At 41.0% G+C, this 27,819-nt stretch overlaps 2 protein-coding genes across 4 annotated transcripts; both read right to left on the reverse strand.

The window, feature by feature from the left end:
- Nucleotides 1–3,784: 3,784 nt before the first annotated feature.
- Nucleotides 3,785–15,531, reverse strand: LOC139665703 (NK-tumor recognition protein). 3 transcript variants are annotated; one of them, XM_071544793.1, is made up of 8 exons: nt 15,224–15,531; nt 12,334–12,473; nt 11,362–12,013; nt 10,140–10,719; nt 9,039–9,103; nt 8,845–8,944; nt 8,599–8,717; nt 3,785–4,920 (listed from the first exon to the last, which is right to left on the reverse strand). In XM_071544793.1, exons 1-8 carry the CDS (start codon nt 15,449–15,451, stop codon nt 4,354–4,356), a joined length of 2,451 nt encoding a protein of 816 aa, XP_071400894.1. In that variant the 5' UTR covers nt 15,452–15,531; the 3' UTR covers nt 3,785–4,353. The 3 variants fall into 3 exon arrangements, with proteins under 3 accessions (XP_071400894.1, XP_071400893.1, XP_071400895.1); XM_071544792.1 differs by having other exon boundaries at nt 10,017–10,719; XM_071544794.1 differs by lacking the exon at nt 3,785–4,920 and adding an exon at nt 8,321–8,496 and having other exon boundaries at nt 10,017–10,719.
- A 714-nt stretch (nt 15,532–16,245) lies between these two features.
- fam98a (family with sequence similarity 98 member A) lies at nt 16,246–24,185 on the reverse strand. Its single transcript, XM_071544795.1, has 8 exons — nt 24,062–24,185; nt 22,805–22,953; nt 22,412–22,546; nt 21,217–21,401; nt 20,670–20,750; nt 20,294–20,410; nt 19,988–20,155; nt 16,246–17,690 (listed from the first exon to the last, which is right to left on the reverse strand). The coding sequence occupies exons 1-8, from the start codon at nt 24,097–24,099 to the stop codon at nt 16,953–16,955; spliced, it is 1,611 nt and encodes a 536-aa protein (XP_071400896.1). The 5' UTR covers nt 24,100–24,185; the 3' UTR covers nt 16,246–16,952.
- Between the last annotated feature and the right edge of the window lie 3,634 nt (nt 24,186–27,819).

Below are 27,819 nucleotides of genomic sequence, written 5' to 3' on the forward strand. Positions count from 1 at the left end.
TCCATTAGGCAGGTCTACTTACCGCCCCTCTCTGATCTCTTGTGTGCAGAGTCACACTTGATGTTGGGTGGGAAATTGACGCTGGCCACTAGAACGAGTGTAACCTGTAATCTACCTACAAGTGCAGAAAATGTCATGAAATTTGACAGTGGTAAGGCTTTTTTGACATTGGCACTGTGAAAAAATAGCTTGTCAACCATGTCAATTACAACTTATTTACCTTAATCACTTTCTTTCCCTTTTACTTCTCTCCAGGTGACCGGTGACATCTGGATATCCTCCACAGTAGAGAGTTAAGAGTCAAAGGATGGCTTTGTAATATAGCCGCTCATTCGGCTGCCTGATCTGCTTAAAATGGCACATATGGTAGACACAGCCACCTGGGAGACAGCCCTGTAAGGAAAATAGGTTAGGTTCAATTACTCCATCTGGTGACCAGGTCTGTCACCCAGTCACCGTACTCTGTCTTATGTTATTTTCTCTTTTTATAGACAGACCTTCATTGCAGAACAATCACAAATATTTTTATCTGGGGTGTGACACAGAAGGAACTCTGCTCCAGCTCCTCTCCGGCGATCACCTTTGTGGGGAAATTGATGATGATCGTCAGCATTTTGCAGCCTATTTCACATACCATCTGGTGAAGATAAATTGAGCAGTCACTAGGGCTACAATACCTTATTTATGTTGCATTCAGTAGTTGAAACCTTTCCTTGCTCCCAAGCGGCTAAAACCACAGGTACATTTTGAAGCCAATAAGGAAGTGGCGGCAGGCGGCGATTCCTCTTACGGCTCCAAAAATACTCGAAACAGCCCAACTCCATGCAAGTCAATGGGACCACAACAACTTGCTCCTGATTTTTGTCAGGGTAGTCATTGATTGCCAGGGATTATCATCTTTGCTAGTTGACATTATATAGTACACCGTCTGATGACAAAAACAATATTAATAGCCCTCACAAAAATAAAGCCATCTGTTTTTCCCTATAGATAATATCATCATTTTGTTGATTGTTTTCAACACTGCTGTTTGTTGTTGAATAATAAGATTAACATTTCACTAACTAATCATAACTTTAGTGAATACAGTAGGGGGGACGTAACCTAATAACTATTTTAACCTTTACGTGATGGCATTATGTTTGTGAGAATACATGACTAAGAACTTGCGTTTCTGCAAATTGTTTTGCCAAAAAGCAAAGTTGCTGTGAAAAAACGAAATTTCTGTTAGCAAAGAGGAGGCATAAATAGATTAGAAGCATTGGGGACATGTTAATGTTATTTACTGTTGAATTTAGTCCAACTGGTCAATAAGGGAGGATTAGTCCAGCTGGCCAATAAATGACAACCAGAATGCAATCGTACTGGTCAATAGGGGGCGACTAGAATGTAGTCCAGTTGGCCAATAAAGGATGACTAGAATATAGTCCAGTTGGCCAATAAGGGACAACTAGAATGTAGTCCAGTTGGCCAATGAGCAAGGACTAGAATGTAGTCCTACTGGTCAATAGAGGACGACTACGATGTAGTCCTACTGGTCAATAGGGGACGACTACAACGTAGTCCAGCTGGCCAAAAGGGGACGACTAGTATGTAATCCAGTTGGCCAATAAGGGACGACTATAATGTAGTCCAGCTGGCCAATAAGGGACGACTAGAATGTAGTCCAGTTGGCCAATGAGCAACGACGAAAATGTAGTCCTACTGGTCTGGCTAACAAGGAATGAGTCGAACATAGACTAACACGCTAACTAGAAGGGCACTCAGAGAGCGCAGACCGCCGCCAAGGTTCGTGCTATTATTGCTTGTTCGTGAGTCGGATCCGGATCCGCTCCAAAATTTAATGGGTTCTTCCTTGGCCCATGCTACACCCTTCCACGAAGTTTCATGAAAATGTGTGGTCTGAAAAACTGTAAAAAATTCCCTACTTCACATACACACCATTCAAAGTCAGATGATGAAGTTGGAAAGTTAGAGAAAATTTCCGCGTTTTTACGCACAACCCTTAACCTTCTCAACGTGGAGGAAAAAGCAATATACTTACTTATATACAGACAAGTTCATTAAAGTAGCTCATTAGCCAAATCCACATCATCATTTTCAAGATGTCCACGTTTGCTTATCATTTGTAGTCCGGGTTTGGTTTTCCTACAAAATAGCATGTGAATGCAATGCTATTCAGCAGCTGACTTGGAAGTCCCAGAATATCCCACAAGCGTGTGAAAGCATAATATAAACTCACTGGCCAAAATAATTGGAACACCAGTTTACCATAAAACATTAAAGCGCTGTCACATGTTTGTTGAGCAAAACCTGCACCCCCTGTTCTTAATCTGATTATCTACGGAACTTTTAGATTATGGCTCAGTTTTTTAAAGAGCATGACAATCAATTAACTGTTAATCATATTATTATCAAATAATTATTTTTTGAGAATCAAATGTTGCTATCATGTATAATTGAGTATCTTCAGAACAATCTTCAGCTAATACAGAAAGTCTTTGGTCCTCTAAGAGTGGAGTTGTACCTCTGTCAGTATGGATTCCCCTGAGTGGAGTGGTTAAGTGGAGTGAGCAACTAAACAACAAAAACGATGATAATAATTGGGCCATATTCCAACACTTGCACATGACATGACTCTTTGTCCTAGATTAGCTGGAGAGTATACTCAGTTATTATTAGCAAAGTATTGCATTTGATTCATAAATTTGTCACTAGTCAATTATGATTGTCATGCTCATCAAAAAACCAAGCCATAATCTTAAAGTTGCACATGAATTGAAAGTCTCAAAACAGTGTAGATAATCAGATTAAGAACAGTGGTGGCAGGTTTTGCTTAAGAAAAGGTGACAGGTCTTTTATATTTTATGGAAAACTGGTGTTCCAATTATTTTGGCCAGCGAGTGTACAATGTATAATACACGTTTCATGCATCTTTTGCCATTTATCAACCTATGTGGTGAATTTACTGCACTGGCAGATCCATGTCCCTTTGTTTTACACTACCAATTCCTTATTACATTTTCAAGTTGGTCCTATTCTGTTCAATTTATGGCACACAGGACTAATGTTACCAATTAAGCTAAAGCTGCTACCCTGGAAACAGTTTTTGGATTTGAATGTATACTTGCAGTGTGTTTGTTAAGTCTACAGTACATCTTGTTTAACTTTGCTACATTTTGTTCTGCATCCTGTGTGTCTATCCAGTATCATGTAACTATCTTGTAAGGTGCCTGCACAAATTATCCATGACACATTCCTTATGCATCATTTCACACTTATGCATACTGTACATTAGATGAATGTAAAGATTAACTGTGCTAAATCTCACTTCCAATACCCAGTCCTTCATCTTCGTCTATTAAAGTGCAGCCAAAAAATATCTTTACGTCATCTTACACTGTAAGATCATGCAGATGTTCTTATGAAGTCATACTGGTGTGACACTATCAGAGAATCTATGGCTGCTGAAATACTGTGTTGGGAGAGGTTAAATTGCTGGCTATCTGACAAAACAACAGTCAGTATTGCTTTCAACTGGACCTGGAACTATCACAGTAGCTATCAAAGTTTCTCTGCAACTGCAAACTAAATTTTGCAATTTGGCCATTTGGCCTTTCCCGCTAGTGACCCTGTGATAATTTAATTTGGAATAAAACTAAATCTTTTTAACGGGTGATTAGTTTGCTTGTAAACACTTACAAAAGTACTTCTGCTAGACAAAATATTTCTCTACTTTTCTCACCCCTAACGAGTCACCACAGAAGACAATCTTGTGTGTCTTGTCATCTTGTATTTGAGATGAAAATGCAGACAGGTAAGAAGGAAATGAGAACTCAACTGCAAAAATACATCACATATTTGTAACACTACTTTGTTGTTGGTCCTTGTAAAACATACACGTAATGATAACCGTTATGGCTAAAGATGTGTGGGTTCTCAAAAAATAATTTGAGTATTTTCTCTCTACACCTTCAATTAAAAGTCAGGGTACGAGAGCATACTTGAGATTTGTCATTAACAGATTTTAAGATATTTTTAAGTTCTGATGTAAAACAATTTAGGTAGTAGCTTGGCATAATGTGCATAAGCACACAGGTGTATCGCCTTTTTTGAGTTATTTTGAGGCCTACATTTCACTTCTGAATCTACTGTCATTCATATAAAGGCTAACAAAAAAAGAACTGGGAAAAGACAAGTGAAAGAAAGTAAAACATGGTTCTTGTGTAAAGATCCTGGACTCCAATCTTAAAATTTGCAACTTTAAAAAGTTCAAAAACTTTTGCATTAACAAGCTGCCATACATTAACGTGGTTCAGTATAGCAAGGGAAACTGACACCGTATAATACAAGTTAGGACTTATCCCCTTTTCCTTTCTTCTTCTTTTTCTCTTTCTTCTTTTTCTTCTTCTTTTTAGGTGACTTTGCTTTATCCGTTATTCCTTTATCATCGTCACTGCTATCACTGCTTTCATCTTTTTCTTTGCTATCTTTGTCTCCGTCACCCTTGGAAGATTTTCCTTTTCTGTTTGTGTCCTCCTGTTTGATTCTACCATGCTTTCCTAAGGCCTGGTCCTTGTCCGCCTCCTCCTTGACCCGGACATTTGGAGGAGGTGTCAGTTTACGGGACACCGTTATCAGCATCCTCTCCTTCATCATCTCCTCCTTCAAGGAGATCTTTTCTCGCTCGCTCCTGTGGCTTCTGGGGTCGTCGTCATGTTTGTGTCTGTGATCTCTCTCGTCCCTCTGGTCTCTATGGTGATCTCGGTGGTTCCTGTGGTCTCCTGTATCTCTGTAGTAATTGGAGTCCCTCTGGTCTCTCCTGTCTGTAGGGTGAGAGTATCTGCTGCTGCTGCTGCTGTGATAGCGGGAGTGTCCTTTGCTTTCTCCGGCACTCTTGTCCATTGGCACGTGTTTCTGCTAAAAACACATGAAAACCATCATTTTTGCAGCATGAAGACATTAACAGAGAAAACACCTGACACTTGAATACTGTTGAGGAAAAAAGGGAATGACCACATAAAAGGTTAACCAATGCAATATTAGAATTAATCCTTAAAATGCAACAGAGAACATTTGTTTTTAAATATACAAACAGTAAAATATCTTGCCAGATTCAAAATGATGCTGACACACACATTTGATTTACATAGACTAATCAGAGGTGTGACCAAGTCAACTGCTCGAGTCTCAAGTCAATCTCAAGTCTTACCTAGATTACCAAGTCAAGTCCATGTCATTAATATCAAGTCTCAAGTCTAAATGTAGAACAGCAAGTCAAGTCAGAACAAATCAAAAGTCCAGTATCAATTTAACATCTTAAAGAAAACTAAATATCTAGGACTTTTCAATGCAATATGGTTTTAATAGGATAAAAACTTGGTAAGAGCATCATGAGTTTGATTTCTATAGTCGGTTTCAACTTCAATAAATTCAATCATTCCATACAAATTCTCAGAAAACACAATTCAGTCGTCTGGTGGAACAAATCTCTCATCACTTTCAATCCAAAGTACAAGTCAAGTCCGGTCTCAAGCTATTAAAATTGTGACTGGAGTCTGACTTGAGTGCAAGTCATGTGACTCGTGTCCCCACCTCTGAGACTAATGTATGCTGGCGGTGATGTACTGGTGCTTCAACCATTAAAGTAAAAATGTTCAGCAAGGACCACTGAAGGCGTGCTTGGTTTAGGGAACTGCAGCTAATAGCAATGGGGAGAAAAGGCATTTGCTGACTTCAACGCAGTCAGGATGGCAACTTAACACCTTCAATCATCCAGATCAAGTTGCTGTCCTGAACATTTTTTTCCCGCATTATTATAGACCAGGGCCTCATTTCCCAAAAGCATCTTAAGGCTAAGACAATCGTAGTATACATCTTACAAAGCCTCTTTAGTTTGTGAGGCGTTTCCGAAAGGCATCTTAAAGGTCCCATATTCTACACTTTCCAGTGTTTTATATTTTATGTCTTGAGGTCCATTCAAAGCTGTTTGTGTGGTGTCATGTACCAAAAAACTCTTAATCCATTTTTTACACGTTCATTTTCCAGCATCTTTCTAAGCCTTACAAAGAACAAGCTGTTTCTGTTGCTGTGCCTTTAAGGCTCATTGTCCCCCACCAAAGGGGGGTCTATGGATCGGTCTCCATCCGTTAGTTCGTTTGTTAGTTTGTTAGTCACAGTGTAACGTTGACTTTGTGCTGCTAGGGGGCAGCATTGACAATGAATGGGGACTCGATGGTAAAGCAATACAGTTAAACTTATCATAGGTAACATAATAGTCTACACACGCTACACACTTGGAGATATCAGACTGGGTTGATGTGTTGAAGTGGGAGTCAATGGAGAAAACGCTTATACAATTTCACTCATATTTTAAGTACACTCAGCAATCACTGACTGACCCAAGGGTGGAACTACATCACTGGTGGGGGACATGTTTACTGTTTGCTTGTTAATATTAATGACCCCTCTGTTGTGACTGGCTAACCGTTTCAAAAAGTGAAACGCGAGACGCCACAGAGCTGGCAGCTGTAGACATCGCTGGCAGGGGAAACTCAAAATGATGAAAAACAAAAATGATAATGAGCGAACCTTTGTGACGGCACAAAGTTACAGAAGTCCAAACGGCTCGTTTAGAGGCTCGCTTTTCTAATATGGATTGTGTGGATTTAGTTGGCGACCGTGCGTTTTGATACTTTCACCATGTTTAGATAGACCATCCAACTCCTTTATAATCAAAGAGGCAAGGGAAATCCTGTTTTACACAATATGTGACCTTTAAGATTAACTCAAGACGCTCTTGAAAGTGATCATAGATAACGACTGCCTCTGACCGGCCCTAGAACACTAAGTGAGTCTTGAGAAGGAAAACAACACTCCACCATGTCACCTGCAGGACTCACTGCAACTGCCCATGTGCAGTTTCAGATTGACTGGCCAACCCATTGAGGAGCAAAATGGATGCAGACAGACAGAAGGACAGAGTTTTCCTCATTTTATAGTAGGATTGGGCCTATATTTTTCCCACTAGTGATCTCTGTATAAAATGGATGGGTGTGGTGAAATAGAGTGGTGTACTCCGGGAGAGGGGAACACTGAGTTATAATAATATTTAAGATAAAAAAAAACAAAAAAGTCGTCGGGTGCTGAGGGAACTGTGAAAAAGGAGAGAAAACACAAAATTACAAAATGGGTGGCTTTGGCAATTGATGCAGCTGGAGGGGTGAGCTTTTGGAGAAGGGACAGGAAAAAGATTTTCAGTAACTTGTTGACGTGCAGTGAAACCAGACAGTGTGTCGTTGAAAGTGACAGCTGTCTTGATCAGAGAGCATAGACTATAATAAGAATAGTCACTCCTAAATCTGAGGCTAGTTATTAATTTTTGCTCAAGGCTGAAGATTGGCTGAAAGCTTTCTACAGCCGATTTACATTATGTTGTATCTGTGGTGATTCTAAGCATATATAATTGTTTCTGTTGTGTATGTTTCATTTTTGTTTAGTAGCCTATTTGATGTATTTCCACAATATCACATAACTTACAGTTTGATCAATCCATTATTATGAAACCAAGTCAACAATCACTTCAGCACCTTTCATATTGCCAGCATCACAGTGGCTTTAAGATACACTTAACTAAGGTGTGCTGCTTTGAGAAACGCACATAGGCAATGGATGAACCTTCGTATGATCACACTTAAAAACACTCTTTACCTCAGAGTGATTGTTATTGGGAAACGAGGCCCAGGGTTATTCAACCATGTGCCATGGTGGGCCGAGAGTCTGCAGGTTTTCATTCCAACCAAAGATTACACCAGGTGATGTCACTGATTAGCACACCTTCAACCAGAGAGGAGGAACTAGCCAGTGACATCACTTGTAGTTTTTGGTTTGAAAACCTGCACACTCTTGGCCCTCCATGGCACATGGTTGAATAGTCCTGCTATAGACAAATTTATCTTGTATATTTAAGTGAAAGATTATAGATTAAATCTGCAATAAGCAATGTCAGACCTTATTACCAATCCTGAAACTGTGTGCTATGTGGAGATTTCATTGGGACATAATGATGTAAACCAATATCCACACATGCAGGAGAGCTATGTTGCTGTTTTCACCTCTTTTCTAAAGCTTGTTGTCAAATTCCGCTCCGGAAAGAAGCTCCTCCCGGCCCATTCATTTTAAAACTAGCCTGGCTCCTCCCTCACTGTTTAAAAGCAGCCCTCACCCCCTCCCATTCCTGAAAATGATCTCGTAATGCAGAATCGATGAAGCCAGTGAGTAAACGAGTAAACTTGCTACCTACCTCTCTTCACCTGTCATTGCTTGTGGCACACATTACATTCAGCAGGAGAAAGGCCTGGCCAAGCCAGACCGATAACCAGGGACACTTCTCCATAGGTATGTTTAGCTTAGCCATTAGCCTTTATACAAGGTGCTTGCAAAGTTTGTCCTTTGTAGGCCTCCGTAGTGCAAATGTGTTGCGGTTTCACTCACCCTCTAAGTGATCAGAAAATTTTGCTTAGTGCAGCTTTATGACTCGAGGCTAATTCAACTGTGAAAGCAGTATTGTGTTCTACAGGGAGGTACATGGGTACTTACACTGCTAGAGTCATTGCGGCGATGGGTGGCTGCATGGGTTTCAGCAGTAGTCAAATCTCCAATGAACTCCTCACATTTCTGGCAGTAAAACCCAATCACTGGCGTCAGAAAATCTGATCCTGCAAATGTAAAAGAAATGAACTGAATGCCCAAAACATACATGTCATATTTAAGCACCTAGGATGTATTCAGTGAAGAAAATGAGTAAGACAGGAAGCAAAAGTGTTATGGACAAAAATACTGTACCGTCATCTTTCAGCAATTCCTCCAGTTCTTTCATCAAGGTCTCCATCTTACTTATTCTGGCTTGTTTCTCTCTTTTTCTACTTTCCTCATCATCACCTGCCTGGGGAACACAAGAGTTTTCACCATTTTTGAAATTTAATCAACTTAGTCAATCAGCTAAGGACTAATAGATGATGCAGCTTGGGAAGTATTACCTTGTGTTTGTCAGAGGAAATCTGAGTGCCATGTGGATCACTTTTTGCCCGCTTCTCCTTTGTTGCTTAAGGAAGAAAACATAATAGCATAATACTGCATTCTACATTAAAAGTATCTAACAATACAGACAGGGAAAACATCGACATCAAGTCAGGTGGCATCAGTCTTCAAACCGAATGGCGAGCACATCTAGGGTCAGCTGTCAGTCATATAATCTTATCCTTGACAATTGGGAGAGAAATGCAGAACAGATCCAAAAATCAGATTGCAACATCAATCTTTTCTAATTTTGAATACAATTAGACCACTGAATGCATACCAGTACAAAACACAGTATGCAAAAGAAATTGCATTTTAAGTTTTAACATTAACCTAACCATGCGTGCACACTGCGAGCAACAGTCGTCGTTAGTCCATTCATTTCCTATGGAGCTAAGCGACAGCTGATGTATGGATAGTCAACAAGCTTGTCGGCCGAGAAAAGCCAGCAAGTAACACAGATTTGCATGAAACTATGTGGAAAGTTTGGTCATGGAGCAAGGAAGAACTGATTCACTTTTCACACCGATTGGCCATAGGGGGGCGTGGCTTCTCATAAAAAGGCATTAACTTCCTAATGGATTCATGCAACACCATGAAACTTTGTGGAAAAGTTATTGGTGAACTGCTGCCTAGGTCCTTGTGCACGCACCATCTGAAACCGCTGGTCTAGAACTGCTGCTCGTTAGAAAATGTGGCACATTTAAAAGTTCAAGTTTAATTAATTAACTAAAGTTTAATTTGGTCAACTATCCGACATATGGAAAAGGCTTATCTTGACAAATTCTGGCATTGGCGGAGGTATAAACTCTATTCTCTGGCACCTTCCACAGTCAGAATAGAGAGACCCATCAAACAAGTCGCTTGCAGTGTGAACACGTGGTTAAGAAATATACGTTTTTTATAAGTTCTTTTTTAATTCAAGACAGGATTCTCACCTTTGATCAACGACTGCAGAGACTCCAGTGCCTGCCGTACGTTTGTGTTGCCCAATGCTGGCAATGCCAAGACTGATGCTGCTGTCTCTGAACCTGGAAGCTGTGCAGGAGGCAGCTGCTTACCCTCCTTCTGCTCCTGCATCTTCACCATCATCTTGCTGATGTCTGCTGTGCCCAGATTCAGGCCAATGTTTTTCAGCATGTTCTTGATCTTCTCACACTCGTTGATGTCGGGGGTACAGGAGGCAAGCTCCTGCTTAAACTGATGCTCCAGAGTGGGAGTGGTTAAGCTCGGGGAAGTCATTTGAAGGGACTGCTTCAGATCCAGTAGATCTCCAAGGCTACCAAACATGGGCTTGTTCTGAAAATGTTGACTATCAGCAGGGGAACTCTCCATTTGGCTATGCTGGGATGTGGAGTGTTCTGCAGTGTGGGAGAATGGTGCAAAAGGTGTGGCCGTGGATTTATGCTTTCCTCCGATGTATTCATTGCCATAGAGGAACGACTCTTCATCGTCAAGGTCATCGGCCTTCTGGACGACCACAGAGTCTTCTTGATTTCGTGCCTGGAGCCAGGAGAAGTCACTGCCCACTCTGTCGTGGGGAAGGAGCATGCTGTCGCTTTCCATTGGTGTTGCATTTTCCTGACTGTTATGTTCCTGCTCACCGGGGACACAGTCCACTTTCTCGGCTTGATTTGAGGCCTATACAGCAGAAGAGATCATCAGAATTACTCTAAAGATAAATCTAACAGCAGCTACTACCTCCTGCACTTGCTTATCTTTTGTTGGCTACTTATTTAATGTTTTGGGGCTTAATATGGTAAAGCCAAGTATCACTGTATAAGTATAATGAATGTCTAAATGACTGTCAGCGGTTACTTGTCTACTGAACTCTCTGCAAGTCTTTTTTCCCCCTGACTTCCTTAAGAAATATACACACTAAATACCATGCAAAATATTTTTCATCTACTGCTTGTATAAGGTATGTGAATTAATAGCTGAGTAATAGTTGAATAAATAATTGAATAGTCAAATTAATCATTTGTTTTAATAGTGCCTCCCACTACAGTCATTTAGCAGCAATGACCCTCCTCTGCTGAAATATGATCCCCACTGTGCAAGAAAAAAGCAATTAATTATTGAGGCTTATTGCTGTCAATGCAGAATAATTACACAATCAGTCTACTGGTCAACCAGTCTATGAGTATCTAAACAAGAACCATTTTCAAACCAGAACAAGTACTGAAACTTTATGTAGGATCAAACCTAGATCACAGAACTGAAATTACCCCTGCCACCCACTACAAGAAATTCTGTGGGATGAATAATAATTTGAAGCATTACCTGAATAGTAAGGATAGCATCCTTGAGGGTGGGCAACCGGTCTTCCAGTTCTTTGCTGTTCATTACCAGCTTCAGTCCTTGTAACAGACTACTTCCCGTGGATTTATTACTGCTGCTAACACTGCTGCCACTGCAGCTCTGGCTAGGGCTCCTCTTTCTCTGGCGGTCCTTGGCCCGGCTCTTTTCACGACTGCGACTTCGACTCCTGGCCCGGCTCTTGCTCCGCGCCCGACTCCTCTTCTTGCTCCGGCTCCTACTGCGTGCCCTGCTTTTGCTTCGCGCCCTGCTTTTGCTTCTCGCCCTGCTTTTGCTTCTCGCCCTGCTTTTGCTTCTCGCCCGACTCTTTCCACGACTGCGGCTCGAACCGCGAGTTTTACTCCTCGCTCGGCTTCGGCTGCGTCCTCGGCTTGTACTTCGCGCGCGGCTCTTGGCTCGACTCTTAGCGCGGCTCCTGGCGCGACTTCGGCTACGGCTACGACTTTTGCTCCTGGTCACGTGCTTCTGGAACTCAGGGTCTGATTTGACTGCTGCCTTCAGGGCATTTGCTGACTTAAATGCATCAGCCAGGTTGTACGCCATATTCCCTTTGAGATAATCTGGGAGAGGCTTGTTGGCTGCAATACATCTCAGGAATTCTTCACCAGCCCTTTCACTGTTAAATTGACATAAACGTTTCAAAATACTGACAGCTACCAGCAAAGCAAAAACAACATGAATTCATCTGAGTGCGCCAGTCATAAATAACCACACAGAACATTTAATTACATAGTGTGAAATATATGTTTAGCAAGTTAGCTGAATATCAACAGGTCTTCGTTTCAAGAGCACCCATCCATAAATGCTGTGTACCAAGCAATCCATGTCAAAAAAACATGCTGAAGGTTTGCTGCAGCAAGACTCGGCAGCAGTAATTTGAAAAAAAGAAAAGAAAAAAAGATTCAGCAAAACACATTCACACAAACACATACACACCTGCTGTCTGTTGGATGACGTTCCACAGGAATGGGATTCCACTGCGGGATCTGCCTCTGTGTGTCTGCAGGAGGGACGATCTGTTGGCTGCCCACTGAAATCACTGTACTACGGTCTATGGAGAAGCTGCTACAGTGGGGCTGAGAGTATTAAGAATTCATGTTACAGTGCTTTACACAAAACAGAACTGTAATATCATATTTCTGGAAATGTTTACTGGCATGTGGTAAGGTTGCTATGTGCATTAGAGGGGCACTTCTATGGGGCTTAAATTATTTCAAATTTGGAAATGAAAGAGACAAGTCGTAAGCATGCACCACAAGTTACAAATGCGTACCACAATGTGCAAATGTGTGTTGTGGTGTTTAAATGAACATTCAGTTTACACAATTGTGATGTCAGGTAGTAGCTGCAAACACGGAAACCTTGACGTTTACATATTACATCTTTGGCAAGAACAGCCCCACTATGCACACACACAACTCCTAATTTGTGGTTACAACATTTTGCCTACACACAGACAAGACCACTCCTTCTTAGCCCAGTTAAATGAGAAATCTGAAAAAAAAAATTGCTTATATGTTTTCAAACTAGCGAATGTTGACTAGCCAACATTATCAAACAACACAGATATGCATGACTGTGAAACAACATTATAGCCTTGTATGTTGCGATTTGTTTGTTTGGTCCACTGTTTGGTACCACTTGAAATTTGGTCTGCAGTGTAGAAGCAGCAGACAGTCATGGAGAACTTGTGCTAAGTTGCTTGTATAGCAGGGCAAATAGTGGACTTGGATATGGAGTGGTCCATTTCTGAGATGTACTGACTACTTGACAATGAAAGTCAGCTTTAGAGAGTCAATTTTTTTACATAAGTGTTTTGTGAAGTGAAGATTTCCTTCAAGGTTATTCATTGACTGCATTTGCACTCAAGGTGCAAGTAAATGCATATTAACGACAGTGAAATCTTGAGGCTGGGCTAGGAAAACACAAGCTTTTGCCATTTTGATTTTTTGTAGCAGCACTCAAGCTGATGCTCTGTGGACTTGTGAAAAATCAGGACAAGTTAGTCAGAATGCTTTTCTGCCGGCTTGGCATGGTCAATTAGTGCTATAAAATCTGTGTTTGCTATTGCTTTTTAGGCCACTGGACTGTATCAGCAAGTTTGTCTGAGAGATTGATACTCTCCTTTTGCCATGCAGCGATCACAGTAACAATAGCAGCTATAAAGCTTTAAAGGAGATTGTTGTATATGACATATGTTATATGTTATTACATGTCATATAACATTATTATATGGTGTTGAACCTGCTGATACTGACACCCTCACACTGAGAGTGTGAGGGTGTCAGTGCTTTGAAACCAGCAGGTAGATGTGCTGACTGCTTCTAGCCTAAAGATGAACTGACTGAGTTTAGACTGACTTGATGAAGTGATATAATAAATAAAGTGATATAACTGTGCACTATCAAACTTCATCACTGTGTGGTAAGAATTATTCTGCACATATCAAAGGAGTATCTAATTAATAAAACTAAGTAAAACTTGTTTATTGTGAAACTTTTCCTTAACTATAAATCTTTTTAGCTGTGATTTTTCATAGCTAAAAAGCTGGATAATTCATGTCCATATTTTTATTATGTTATGCACACAATTTCATACGTTATGTGAACAAATAAATTAACACGCGCCCACAAGTTCATAAAATGGGCACACGTATTAAAACTCTTCAAACACGAGTTTGTGGTTGAAGAGTTTCAATGTCTTGAACATCACAGAGATCAAGTTGAACTTCATTTCCCATCATACACCTAACAAATCCATCTCTTCCTCTCCTTGACATCGTTTTTCACACTATAATGGTCGCAATCAGATATAAAACACATCAACAGTTATTCTATTCTCATCAATAGTTATTCTATCCTTGCCTATCTACCCACTCAATGTTAGCAACCCGGATGATAGATTAAGTTTTGGTACGTCCCAATACGCATCAGCTGAGAACTTCTGGCTGCCAAAGTTGGAATTTTGCCTCTTGACCTTCTCATATGCAAATGAATTTCAATGATGTCACATGAAGAGAGAACTTACACTGTTTTTATTTCCTATGTGAATAACTATCAAAATTACTTGGCAGTTAAAAGCAACGACTCGGAAGTTCCCATGCAGTCAAACTCGTTTGAACCCATCAAGTTTTCTGTAGACAAACTCTCTGGTTGGTCTGATTTTGATGAAACCTGGAAGAATGACGTGTTCTGTTCTGGTATTTACTGATTGTCATGATTGGGATGCTAAAATGAAACAGCAAAATTAAGGCACGGTAAGATATAATATACTCTGGCATTTTATGATTAAGCCCATGATTGTATAACCAGTCCTTCTCTGTATATATGCAATATGCTATAACTGGCTATGTGTGATAACGGTTCAGTTAATAATGTTACTCTCAATAGACGAGATAAGGCAGCTGATCAACTATAGAGCTGAAATCACATAAATTGACCATTACTTTGGTATTATTATAGGTATTACTTTGTTTCATTCTTTACCAGGTTTACAGTATTTCTGAAGTATTTTTTAAATGTGGAGCCACCAAAACACTAATCTATTTGGACTGCTCCTGTTATCTATTTTCAATGTAAGTTCCAACCACATGTTCCTGTGAATAATTTTATCATGCTTTGATTTTGAAGTGAACTGAATTGCTAGAATATTTGAAATTGCAGCAACCTGCTTCTTACTGGATGGAGGTCTGATTTTGTCTAGCTGCCTGTGGTTCACTATGGTCTATGGATACTGTTAGCTCTGTTATGCTAGCATTATGCTAGCTAGCTAACCCTGGTCAAAATGTAATTTTAGCCAGCTCGCTGGTTAGCTATTAGGTACGTACATTGGTGAAATGACCCCTCGCTGGCCTGTTGTGGAGGAAATGGTTGCGCGGCCCTAAAGCAGAAAATGGTCCACAAGGTCCAGGAGGCAAATGTCCAGAAGGGGGGACACCGGGCTGCGGACCAAAGGGCCCTCTGAGAGGGGGACCGCCGGGAGGTCCGTGGCGTGGAGGGCCGAATGGAGCCCGGCCTGGTGGAAGTTCACCTGGGTTTGGAAAACTGCGATACATTTTCGTCTTCAAGAGAGCATGTTAACTCAAGCAACGTTGAGTTAAGAGTGAAAATCTCTTTCCCAAATAACCGCGTTGATCACGTCTGCAGCACAAAGTAGATACCGGAAGTACACCTTTGACTCAGAAAACCATCCGGAGAATTTCTTCAAAATAAAAGCTCTTCAAACGTTTTCCCTTGGCATTGCTCATCACTTGTTACGTTTTATGTTAAGTTACTCATTCATTGACATATCTTAGTCCATATTAACGAAATACTCTACAATATTAATTTATATATATGTTCGTATATTAATTTTTTCAAATATTTCAGGAATAGACTACAGATAGAATAGAATAGAAAGATTTTAGTAAATGCAGAGTCCCAATATTTCAAAATAAAAGCTCTTAAAACGGCAGTGCTAATTACTTTTTACTTGGTCGGTTTTATATGTAATCATTCAATAACATATTGTACACTATAATAATTATATACTCTACGATATTAATCTATACATATTATATTTTACACATTAATTAATTCAAATATGAAACATGAAACCAAGCTTCCTGAAGCTGAAAATAGCCCCTGGTCTTAATTATGGAATTGCTGATTTGACTAGATACTAAACATTTGCTTGTATATTTGTGAAGTTTTTAACCTGTGCAAATTGCTTTATCTTTTGTATTATCTAAGTTTGAATGAGCCATCTGTACAAATAAAACCAAATTTGTCTAAATCACAGTATCACAATTAAACAATCCATCCACTTTCAAAATAGATTACACCAATGAATAAGAAAATGTCAGTGTTCTCATTTCAAAGTTTATTGCTCATCTCATTCACACATCCAAGCAGTCTTACCAACATCCATATTTGCATGTACACATTTTTCCATGAGCAGTAATAGGTGGCCTCTTTTAAATAAGTAACAAAGGAGATCCCAGTCAAACAAACTCAAACAAAATCAAGACTGGAAGCTTGAACCTTTTCTTTTCAAGTATTCGTCAAATTCAATAAAACTATAAGATGGACTTCAAGAATCCCACATGAAATGATGTGTACTTCTAACGTCAGATATACAGTAAGTGCGTGTGCACTGAAGTCTCGGGACTCTCCCTCTCTCTCTTTCCTCTTTCAAATAATCTCCAAGATAAGGCTAATTTAGTGTCAAAATGAGGTCACCACAGCAGAGTCCAACTAATCATCAAACTGTCTGTGGCGGACTACTGTTGTAATGTTCATATGTTGAGGAAGCAGAGCAAAACATGCATAATAACACTCAAGTATGTAAGAGCAAAAACACCACATTAGAACCGTCTTCTGCAGTATAGCCATAATTCACAAAAAAGGCTATAGTGAGTGTGTATACCACGCATGTGAACAGTTCCACTTTCAAACCTTTGGGGGATTTTTAACTATGCTCTATATTCACGTTTACGTAAGGCATTTCCAAATCATTCACATCTGAAATGTAGCCCCTTTTGTGTGAACTCTGCTGCGATGCCCCACGCTGTGTCTTCAACTAGTGTAATGTCTGCCTTGACCAAAGCCTGCTTGGTTGTAAGGCTGCCCGCCATGTTGGAAGTACTGTTCAAACTGTCCTCCTTGGTTAAAACTCTGGCCCCCTCTCCCTCCCCAGCCTCCCCCTTGTCCTCCTCCTCCTCCTCCTCCTCCTCCTCCTCCTCCTCCTCGACCTCCTCTGCCCCTGCCCCCCCGACCCCCGCGGCCACCGCCTCTCTCCTGATGCCGACCGCCGTCTTGGTGGTAGTTGTCATGGTAACCACCTCCTCCTCCTCCTCCTCCTCCTTGGTGCCCTTCTCCAGGGTAGCCGGGGTCCTGGAAACCTCCTTGGTAGTTCCCTCCTCCGTAACCTCCTCTCCCTCCTCCCCCCTGATGAGCTCCTCCATCTTGATAGTGACCCTGGTTGTAGCCACCTCTCCCTCCTCCACCTCCATCTGACCAGCCTCCCTGCACCTTCCCCCCTCTGCCACCTCCTCCTCTACCTCCCCTATCTCCATAACCACCTCCTCCTCCTCCTCCTCCTCCTCCTCCTCCTCCTCTCTCGTAGCCTCCGCGACCGCCTTGGGAGTATTGATCGTAGCCCCCTCTGCCGCCTCCACCTCCACCTCCACGCCCGCCATAGTGTCCTCCTCCTTGGGGAGCATCCTGACGCTTCTGCCAGGAGGGCATCTCTGGAGGAGGAGGCTCAATCTCACAGGGTCGGCCTCCTCTGTCTGGCACCCGGCCCATCAGAACCTGAGAAAAAGAGAAATATTAAAGTAGGCCAGCCCAAAATGGAGCCCACAGGCCAAATTTGGCCCTCATTTTTTTCGGCAATTTTATTCATTTGAGATAAAGTTTCTCTGTCTCAGTTTCACTAAACACATTAAGGAAGGGTCATAAGAGTAGGGATCAATGTAGCGTTTTGTAATTTGGCTGTTCACATACACTATATGGCCAAAAGTATGCAGACACCCCTTCTAAATAGTGGATTCGGCTATTTCAGCCTTTACTGACAGATAGCACACAGCCATGCAGTGTCCACAACATTGGCAGTAGAATGGTCCATACTTCAGCGTGGCACCGTCATAGGATGCCACCTTTCTAACAAGTCAGTTCATCAAATTTCTGCCCTGCTAGAGTTGCCCCGGTCAACTGTAAGTGCTGTTATTGTGAAGCGGAAACGTCTAGGAGCAGCAACGCCTCAGGTGTGAAGCGGTCAGCCACGCGGGCTAACAGAACGGGACCGCCGAGTGCTTAAGTGTGTAGTGCTCAGTTGCAACACACACTACCGAGTTCCAAACTGCCTCTGGAAGGAACATCAGCACAAGAACCGTTTGGCGGGAGCGTCATGAAATGGGTTTCCACGGCCAAGCAGCCGCACACAAGCCTAAGATCACAATGCGCAATGCCAAGCGTCCGCTGGAATGGTAAAGCTTGCTGCCATTGGACGCTGGAGCAGTGGAAACTCTGGAGTGATGAATCATGCTTCAACATCTGGCAGTCAGATGGACAAATCTGGGTTTGGCGGATGCCAGGAGAACGCTACCTGCCTGAATGCATAGCATCAACTGTAAAGTTTGGTGGAGGAGGAATACTGGTCCTAGGGCTGGGCAATATGGTTGAAATCAATATCATGATAATCATAAGGATTTTTCTCGATATCAATATATATCACGATATGGTTCATGTATGCAAAATCATGTTAAATAATCAAATGAATGTTCATCTCATTGAACCGAATGGTAATGTTAGGTGTGGTGTCAAACAAAAAAAAATTTCAGTTTTTAAGTAAAATTTGTTTGTCATCATCAATTCAGACAGCAGAAATGCGTGTCACGATATCAAAATATCTTCATATCATCACGATATGATTCCACTGAAAGACGATAAACGATAATATTGAATTATCGCCCAGCCCTAATCTTGGTTTCTCATGGTTCAGGCAAGGGAAATCTATAGCATACAATGACACTCTGACGTGATCGTGTGCTTCCAACTTTGTGGCAACAGTTTGGGGATGGCCCTTTCCTGTTTCAGCATGACAACGCCCCCGTGCACAAAGCGAGGTCCATAAAGAAATGGTTTGTCAAGATCAGTGTGGAAGAACTTGACCGGCCAGCAATGTTCCAACATCTAGTGGAAAGCCTTGATTTTGGAATGAGATATTCTACAAGCAGGTGTCCACATACCTTTGGCCATGTGTGGCCATATTTAAATATTTTTTAAATATTTAAATATGTCATTAACTGTGCAATAACTAAGATTTTTACACCCCCATAGCACAGAATGACCATAGGGTTGCTGCTGAGATTTCTGGCTTTCAAAACTTTCCGGCCCATACTCCCCACCCACTGAATTTTAACAGAGTGAACTATGTGGAGCTCAAATGACTGAGTAAGAGCTATGGCGTAAACCAGCCACTAGAGGACTTCTCCACCTCTCTTTGGCATTGTTTTGTACTCATCCTCCACTAGCTGCTTCCACTAGCAGTTATGTATCAAAGCCATAACTAAGCCTACAGTAGTGTGGGCAAACTTCAAGAAAGTAAAGACCAATCTGGTTCAGTGGAAGGTAGCACCCTGCTTGCAGATGATCGCTATGAAAAAAAACTATGCACCTTATCAAATATATTACAGAATGTGCCTTTGTTACCAGCTGTCCCATGTAGCAAAGCTCCAGGACGGAGGTACCACATGAACATCAAGATCAGAACATGGAACAGGAAAAGTGTCATGCGTGTATAAGGACGGTCTCTCTAACCACCAGGCAACCCTTTTCATGAAAATAGGAAAATTAAATATGAATCTATTCTGAACACAATTTAAAAAAAAAAAAAAAAAAGACATGAAACTGATCAGCTCCAGAGAGAGCATAAAGGGATGGAAATGATGCTTTCTGCCATAATTTTTTCGCCTTTGTAAATTTCGGCACACACCAAATGGCCAAACACACTAGACACGTGCACTGAAGAGTCTACCATGAGAAGATGGACTTGTGCACGTTCCTAACACATTTGCAACAGGAAAAAAAACCCCAGTCGTGGGACTTACCTTGTTAATAGCACAAGCAGTTTTCTCCCGTATCCTGCCGCTGCTGGTGCGCAGGATTTTGGAGAGGTCTTCTCGTGCGGCGAAAAGGTGAGCGACCGAGACTTTGCTCGTCATGCTGAGGGTGGCACGCAAAGGGGGGTAAATTTTGGCCATCTTTTCAGCATGTGTCTGTGAAACGGAAAATCAAATTGCATCCATCAGCCTTTGGAAGTCAATATACCAAGTATTTTATTCATGTTTTACAAAAACGGATGCCAGCAGTCAATCGATTGTACTGTTAATAGTAAGAATTAGGCAACCACGCACCTTGGCTCTGTCGGACCAACCAAAGGACTGAACTGTCACATCTAGACGTTTCAGCAGCATTTTCCTTCTCACTTCATACTCATTTACAAGTGCTTGGTTGATAGCTTCAATTTTCTCCTAGCAAAACAAGAAAACAAGGGCAAAAAAAAACGGTCATTTAATTTCTGCAATATTCCTTTCTTTTAAATATATACTTCATGGAAACTTTTTCCATATGCATCACTCCATCATATCCTTAAAGCATGGTCTCTTAAACAGGTTGCTGTCCTTTTCCCAGTGATATGTTCTTACCTACCCTGGATTACAAAGCAAGACACAAAAGTTTTCAACTGACCAAGCTGAACATTTGAGAACCCCTGCCTTTAAGAGTATTTACCCAGTGCACAGGTCCAAGGGCCTTCTTCATTAGAGGTTCTCCTACATGGGTTGCTGGGACTCTGGTCATGGCTTCTTTCAGCTAAGAAAAGAGAACAATGTGCAGCTTTGTGTAGTACAAGTATTAGACAGGACCACATTGACAATGACAGGACATGTCTACAGCCGTTTCCCTCCTACAATGAAACATTTTGAAAACACCAAAGCCTAGATACTAGGTTTCAAGTGATTATGGCCAAGGCCAATACCAGCATTTTTAGATTGAAGCTGCCAACAGACAATATTTTGTGCTAATATTCAACATGCTTAAATTTCAACGATTTCTTTTTTTCAGAAAACAGTGAAAAATGAAATGAATAAATTAAAATGTGCAAAGAAAATCAAAATTCACTGCAGGTTTTCCAGACCCTTTTTATGTAGCTGTGGTCAGGGAGAAACCGGCATCATATCAGAGGTGGACGACACCGACTGGTTGCTATCTGGCATTTAATAAAATTATCTAACCCTACTAGATACTGTTTTGTCTCTGTATGACAAGACTAACTCACCTTCTTCTCAATTCCACTAAAGAACTGGAACATGGTGATGCTGGCAGGGGGCTTGGACATGCCCAGGGACACGCAGATGCCCTTCAGCTCCAGGAAGACCGGGCTGCCCCCTGACTCCTGGGCCTTCTTCTGAGGCTTGTTAACCAGGATCATCCTGGACGACTCCAGCTCAGACACCAGAAAGGCTGAGATAAAAAATGGATTTTGTTAAATTCCGATCCCCCATTAAGCTGGCAAAACCACCTTTCTGATGATCACAGCTAATCAAAGTTGTGAAACTCTAAATGGACACTATAAGAAAAAGGACACCAGGAAAGAATAGAAAAGGGACAACTGTGTTTAGAAGACAGAACACACTGTACTACTAACACTGTTCCCAATTAATCTAAGAGTGGACATGCAGCACAAAGAAACTGGTGATTACATGGTGAAAACAATAAGACCAGCAATAGCTGGTAATACTTTAAGATCTATGGTGATTTTGGGATATCGTGACACACAATTCTGATTTCTAAATTGATATTAACAAGCACATTATATTTAAAATCTTTGACAAAATGAGGTATGAAACATTTTAATGAATATTATTTGAAAATTTTAGTTTTGTTTGATATCACTCCTAACATTACCATTTGGTTCAATGGGATGAGCTTTAATTTGAGTATTTAACATGTATTTTACATACGTGAGCCATATCGATATATATAGCAATATTGAAAAAAATCCATATGACTATCGTGATATTGATTTCAACCATATCGCCCAACCCTACTTAGCACACTTTAAGCATTGTTACATATAGTTACTTAGAACAGCACTAAAGTTAAATAAATGCCAAGTAATTTTAATTTTAGTAGGGACTACTTTCCCTGTTTCCATAGGAAGTGAAGGCAGTGGGTGATGGAGGACTGTACAGCTAAAAATCCCTGCGCAGCGGATGGATACGTGGTTGTTCATGTGAAATGGTTTCAAAAATAAACCTGGCTACATCAGCTATATTTAGTTAATGATACTAGCACAGAGTCTACCATCACTCAACATAGTGTATGCTAAAGTGTTAGCATAGAGCACTGGAGCCGAAGCGGATGATTTTGGTGTCTATGTTCTCATCACTTTATGCGGACCAATGGGACTATCTACCAAACACTTGGTGCATTCCTTTCAAGAGAGACTGTGCAAAGCGGTGTTGTCGTACTGAGCAGCAGCAGGCAGTTGGTCTTGTTGAGGAGCCTCTGGGTGACGTCTCCGCTGGTGAGGACGGAGTACGGACAGGCCAGCTCCGACAGCAGACCACTCATCTCTAGCTGGAAGCCCTCCGCCTCACTTGGACCTGGGATGGGTGGATGGACACAACAGAAGCCTTACTAGCCTCAGCTGCTAACTTTAACTCTTTTATAAGCTCTCTCTTAGCTCTATTATACCTCAGATGAAAGTACACAACCTCTACGGTCTTCAATCTTCAGATAACAAGCTTAGAAAACGGCACTCACAGGACTATGGTCAATACACAAGACTCCACATGTATGGGGGCACAGAATTTGCAATGACAAAATTGGAAATTGAAAATAGGGAAATGCAAGTTTCTTACAGTTGGTGGCATGGACATTCTCCTCCAGCTTGCAGTAGAGTCTAAGCTCTGAGACAATCCAGGCACAAAGCTTAGTGAATTCGGGTGAAGCTGCTCCTCCACTCACAGCAGAATCCAGAGCCCCATCCTCCAAAAGAGGGCCTTGGTACCTACAATGAAACATACATTAAAAACTTGGTACCCTATAGACCCTATAGACCAGTCTGGCTTATCCGGCCTGACCAAAGATTCCTTTGCTTCCTTTATCAGTACAGCATGGCGGGGATGAATAAGCAATAAGAATGAACTACCAAGCTGTTTAAATAAGCAGTTTATGATTTAATTCTAAGTTACTCCATCTGCCTTGTTAAGGCAGAGCCAGGCTTGCCATTTAAGGCCTGTTGATTACAGTGTGTCATATTCATTCATACAAACAACATTCAAGAATCTAGCCCTGATAAGTTTCGTTTTCCTCGTCTGGCGACGACGACACGCCGACCTACATTCAAAAATCTGGCAATATGATGTTGCCTTGATTATCGGCCAATGTACACACCGCGTAGAACATTACTTAAGACCTTTTACGACTCGTTGAAAGTAACTGGAAGATTCGGCGTACGAGTAATCCAACAAGCAGCACGTAATAAAATCTCAAGTTTGAGAATTAGTCAACACTGGGCTCTACCGCACTCCAGGTGTATTTTGGGGGAGGAGGACTGGGGGAAGAACCGGCGAACCAATTCTAAAAATCGAGATTTTTATCTAAACTGGAGGTGCTTCGTGTATCGGGTGTACGCCGAAGTGAAGACTGGCTCCAAGATTCGTAATACGTCTTAAGTTATATTCTACAAGGTATGCACGTTTGCAGATAAACAAGGAAACTTTAAGTTATCACATTTTTCAATGGAGTTTGACATGACGTTCTCTCCATGCAAGAGAGAACGGAACTATCTGGGTTGTCCTGACATGAATCATGACGTTTGGTATTGCTGACTGGCTGATAAATCTTGGCCATGTCCATCGTGGCACATGCAAATGCTATTCATCTAACGTAACGTTATCTTTGTTCACACTAGTAAGCAAATAAGTGACCACATAAACTCATTCTCTCTAATAGGGCTGCAACAGCTAGTTAGCTTACCAAGTGGTTTAGCTAAAGCAAGCTAATTCATTGCGTTAGCTAAAACAGTAAAGATAAGCAAGGTTGGCTATCTGAATTTCAGTTTTTCACACAATCGGTCTATTGACAGACAGGCAATATTATGCGTTTCGACTTACCCTAGATCTTCAAGGGAGACGAGAATGTCATTCTCCATTCCAATAACCGTTATTTAACTTGTCAAACGCTGTGATATGAAATAGTTTTCAGTAAAGGTTTGCACTTCAGCCAGCTCAGCTCCTGCACGGCTGGCATACTGGGGTCCTCATATATTTTTTTTTATTTTTTTACCGTGGTGGTGCTTGGGCTGGCCGCAATAATGCCTACCCAAATTCACCAAACTGCACTGTTGCCAGGAGTCAGGTGAGGGGCTTAGTAACAGCTATATTCGGTTGAGGTTTTTTTTTGTTTTTGTTTTTTTAAAAGAAAACAATAAAAATGTAATAATGTATTCTCCGATTATGGTCAAATACTAAATTCTGCGTTGAATCACCGCTAGAGGTTGATGTTCAGCAGCAAGACTTTTCTGCCAGTGGCCTGTGAATTTCTTGAAGGCCAATCAAATATGCTGAAAAATCTTATAGAACAGTTTTTTTTTGTTTTTTTATAGAACAGGTCAGATTGTATGGAGGACCAAATTAGTCATAATTAAATAAATAAATATGCGTCTGTAAAATAAATAATTACATAAATATATAATGTCATCAGTAAATAAATTAATAATTGATTGATTTTATTCCTTCATTTCAAAGAATTAAATAATATTTCATAATTATTGTTTTCATAATAACATGACTATATTTAGTTTCAAAGTGGCTCTTTTATTTCCCTTTTTCTTTTTTCATTGCTCCTCTTTTTATTTCATAATGACTCTTCATTTCATAATGTCACTTTTCATAATGTCTCAGCCGTGTGTCAATCGAAGTGAATGGGGCGGGATCTATTTGCTGATTGGGTAATTCTATGCAATCGATTATTTTTCCTGGCTCTGAGGCTGGTCTTGACCCATGGGCCGAATGACGTTAAAAAATACATTCATTAGTTGGATGTTGAAGGGTATAGTCTAGAGCTATCATCTCTGTTGATCCTTAAGAAACTCCTTAAGCTTTATTTTTACATTTGGAAAGACATGTACACTGTTTATTGTTATTTTGGTCTTGGCCTTGACTTGGTCTCAACGCCCTTTGGACCTGGTCTTCACTGGACCTGGTCTTGGAATTGACTTGGAGTCCATTAAGGCGGTCTTGACTACAGCGCTAAATTTAAATGCCCGGTTCTTTTCCACTGCTGGAGCTCCCATCGCTGACCTCCTGCCTGTGGTCAGCCACTCCAACTGGACCAAGCCTGACTGGTGGGGCAGCCTGGTCACCAAGAACATGATCTATGCTGGAGGAAATGGACAGCTGGCTAGCTGCAACGTGAGTCACATTAATTTCCCACAACCCCTAAATTTTATTCTACAGTCTCATGTAATATATGGAGTTCCTGTGAAAATATACCAGCCTTACAGTTTAGAATAGTTTTACACAGTGCCATAATGATTAATATATATGTACAATTTCTAAATGTTTTCGCCATCTTTTGCCTGAACATCACGTCTGGCTCTGTTGCCCCTCAGGGAGACTCTGGTGACCCCCTGAACTGCCAGAACCCTAACAGCTCCCGGGACGTCCACGGTGCGGTGAGCTTCGGCTCCAGCATGGGCTGCAACTACCCCAAGAAGCCCTCCATCTTCACCCCGTCAGCACCTACATCTCCTGGATCAACAACGTGAGTAGAAATAGGCTTGGCTTGTACAGTATTTGTTAATATGCCTTTTAGTGGACGCTTCTGTCCAAAGCACCTTACAGTACAGTGCATAGATTGTTTTTTTGGCTCCACTTGACAATGCAGTGCTCTCTCTGTTGCTTACAGCTCTGCAGATAGATTCAGCGTACTTACAGTTTACTGTCTTTGTCACAAGGCAGTTAACGTTAAAACCCACAGCTATTGATGGGCAGCCATTTCTTGGTGGTGATTATGTGGCTCTTAAAGTTGGGCTGAAATAAAGCAGGAAAATGGTTTTATTTAAAAGGAAATCATTGAGTGTTAAAATGCGAATGTTCATGAAATTCCAAGTTACATACTCAACTCCTACTCAAGTGGCAGATAGTTACACTTAAAATTTGTAGGAGTGTGCCACCTGCCGTACAGGTGTACAATATCTATAATTGAAGTGTCATTGAAGTGACATTAGACAGCATACTTTGAAAACCAATTGCCAGTGGTAGGAGTGCACAGAAATCCCTGTTATGTATTCTTTACACGAATATTCATGTTGCAAATAAATTCCTCCTTTCAAACTTAGCATAGGAAATGCAGTAATTTACCAAAATGAAATACATTGCAAAACGCGCATATTATCATAAAATATATTCACAAGAATAATATAATCTAAATCTCACTTTTAGTCCTTTAAGTATGTGTGGCTTTAAGTATGTGTGACTCAGATGAGTGTGGATTAGATATATTGGGATCCAGTCCTAGCCTGGTTCCAGACTCCTGACCCGCCCACTCTTCAGATTTGTCTGGTGTTGCTCTATTCAACAGCGATTTCTCAATCAGAAAAAACGATCGGGCCAATGGCATTAGACGTAAAACTACCTGTCAGCTGAAGGAAGTAAAGCATAACCACTATTTCCTTACATGATTTTGAAAGTCTACCAACGCATTTAGAAAGCTGAGAGATTTCACTTCTAAAACTCGTAACAGGAGTTAATTGATGGTGGCTTGGCCTTAGTAGTGTTAATAGGCGCCTACTATCACTCCACCACCAGTGTATGCTAAAGTGCCAATCTACCAGGAACACATGCATGATTTGAGTGTCTATGTATATCTAGAGGCACTAGTTTCAGCCATAATCCCTGGCCAGCAGTTCTCAGGTGAGTTGGTGCCCTTACAACATGCAAATGACGAGAGCAGCCTATTATGACCAAAGTCATCTCTGTGCCTCCGGTAGATAGCTCTGTCTGGTGCACATGCTAATGCTTTAGCATACAGTATGTTAAGTAATTATAGGTGACTAGCATTATCCTAAAAGTGAGGAAATGAGAACCTGTGTCAGTTCTAGCACTGGTTAATTTTAATGGCACACATGTAAACCTGCCAGGCTTGTTTAGGGGATTGGTAAAATAGGCCTAAAATTCTATTAATATAATTTCAATGGACGATCTCTCTTCCTGTGAGACTTCAAGCATAACTTGATTTGTTTACATACTGAAGTTAGCAGAGTTAGCCATAAAGATAAAGTGATGAAGAATGAGATTTTGTTTTTATAAGTTATGAACTGGCAGTTTGTTAGGGCACTGTAGGCTATACACTCCCAATACCAACCAACTAACCAGGCAAAACACAGGATTAACATCTATTCAAGTGTTGCCTTGCAAAAAGACATACCTGTGTGATTAAATTAAAAAATGTAAAGGTAACTTATTGATCGATCTTGATCATCATATTTGCCCAGACATTTATTTTCCCTGGTCATCTCTGCCTGAACAGTTGAACCAAAACAGGATCTGTCTGTCATTAAGAGCAGAATTCTACTCCCAGTGACTCAACAATAAATCCATTCCGTCTGTCACAGAAACTTTCTCCCTGAACACCCTCTATCAACCACCAGTATCAACTGTGTTTGAGTGCTTTTACATCTCTTCTGTAGTTGTGCGTTTGGTAGTTGGTTTTATTGTGTCGTTATTTCTGCACTGTTGATTTGTCATCCAGTAACAAAACATCCATGGACTGGATTGAAGGAGAAAGGGTCATCTATAGACCCATCAAGGTATGTGAGCATTGTTTATTGTTAAATTGTAAAGATTTTGAGCTGTAATTAAATGTAGCA

The sequence above is a fragment of the Centroberyx affinis genome, unplaced genomic scaffold (assembly GCF_046629955.1).
Source record: "Centroberyx affinis isolate AG114_WGS23_722 - 3 ecotype Tasmania unplaced genomic scaffold, CSIRO-AGI_Caff_v1 ptg004675l_1, whole genome shotgun sequence".
In the NCBI taxonomy this organism is placed as follows: Eukaryota; Metazoa; Chordata; class Actinopteri; order Beryciformes; family Berycidae; genus Centroberyx; species Centroberyx affinis.

What these genes read in the sequence shown, in the direction of transcription:
- LOC139665703 (XM_071544792.1), bottom strand. Translation starts at nt 15,451, where the DNA reads ATGTATCGCAGTTTTCCAAACCCAGGTGAACTTCCACCAGGCCGGGCT. An exon ending in CGAGGGGTCATTTCACCAAT is followed by an intron (nt 12,474 to 15,223) that starts GTACGTACCTAA and finishes TAATACTCTCAG; the next exon opens with CCCCACTGTAGCAGCTTCTC. An exon ending in GGAATTGCTGAAAGATGACG is followed by an intron (nt 8,718 to 8,844) that starts GTACAGTATTTT and finishes TTACATTTGCAG; the next exon opens with GATCAGATTTTCTGACGCCA.
- fam98a (XM_071544795.1), bottom strand. Translation starts at nt 24,099, where the DNA reads ATGGAGAATGACATTCTCGTCTCCCTTGAAGATCTAGG. An exon ending in GTCTCCCTTGAAGATCTAGG is followed by an intron (nt 22,954 to 24,061) that starts GTAAGTCGAAAC and finishes GTTTCATTGTAG; the next exon opens with GTACCAAGGCCCTCTTTTGG. An exon ending in CAACTGCCTGCTGCTGCTCA is followed by an intron (nt 21,402 to 22,411) that starts GTACGACAACAC and finishes TTTTTATCTCAG; the next exon opens with CCTTTCTGGTGTCTGAGCTG.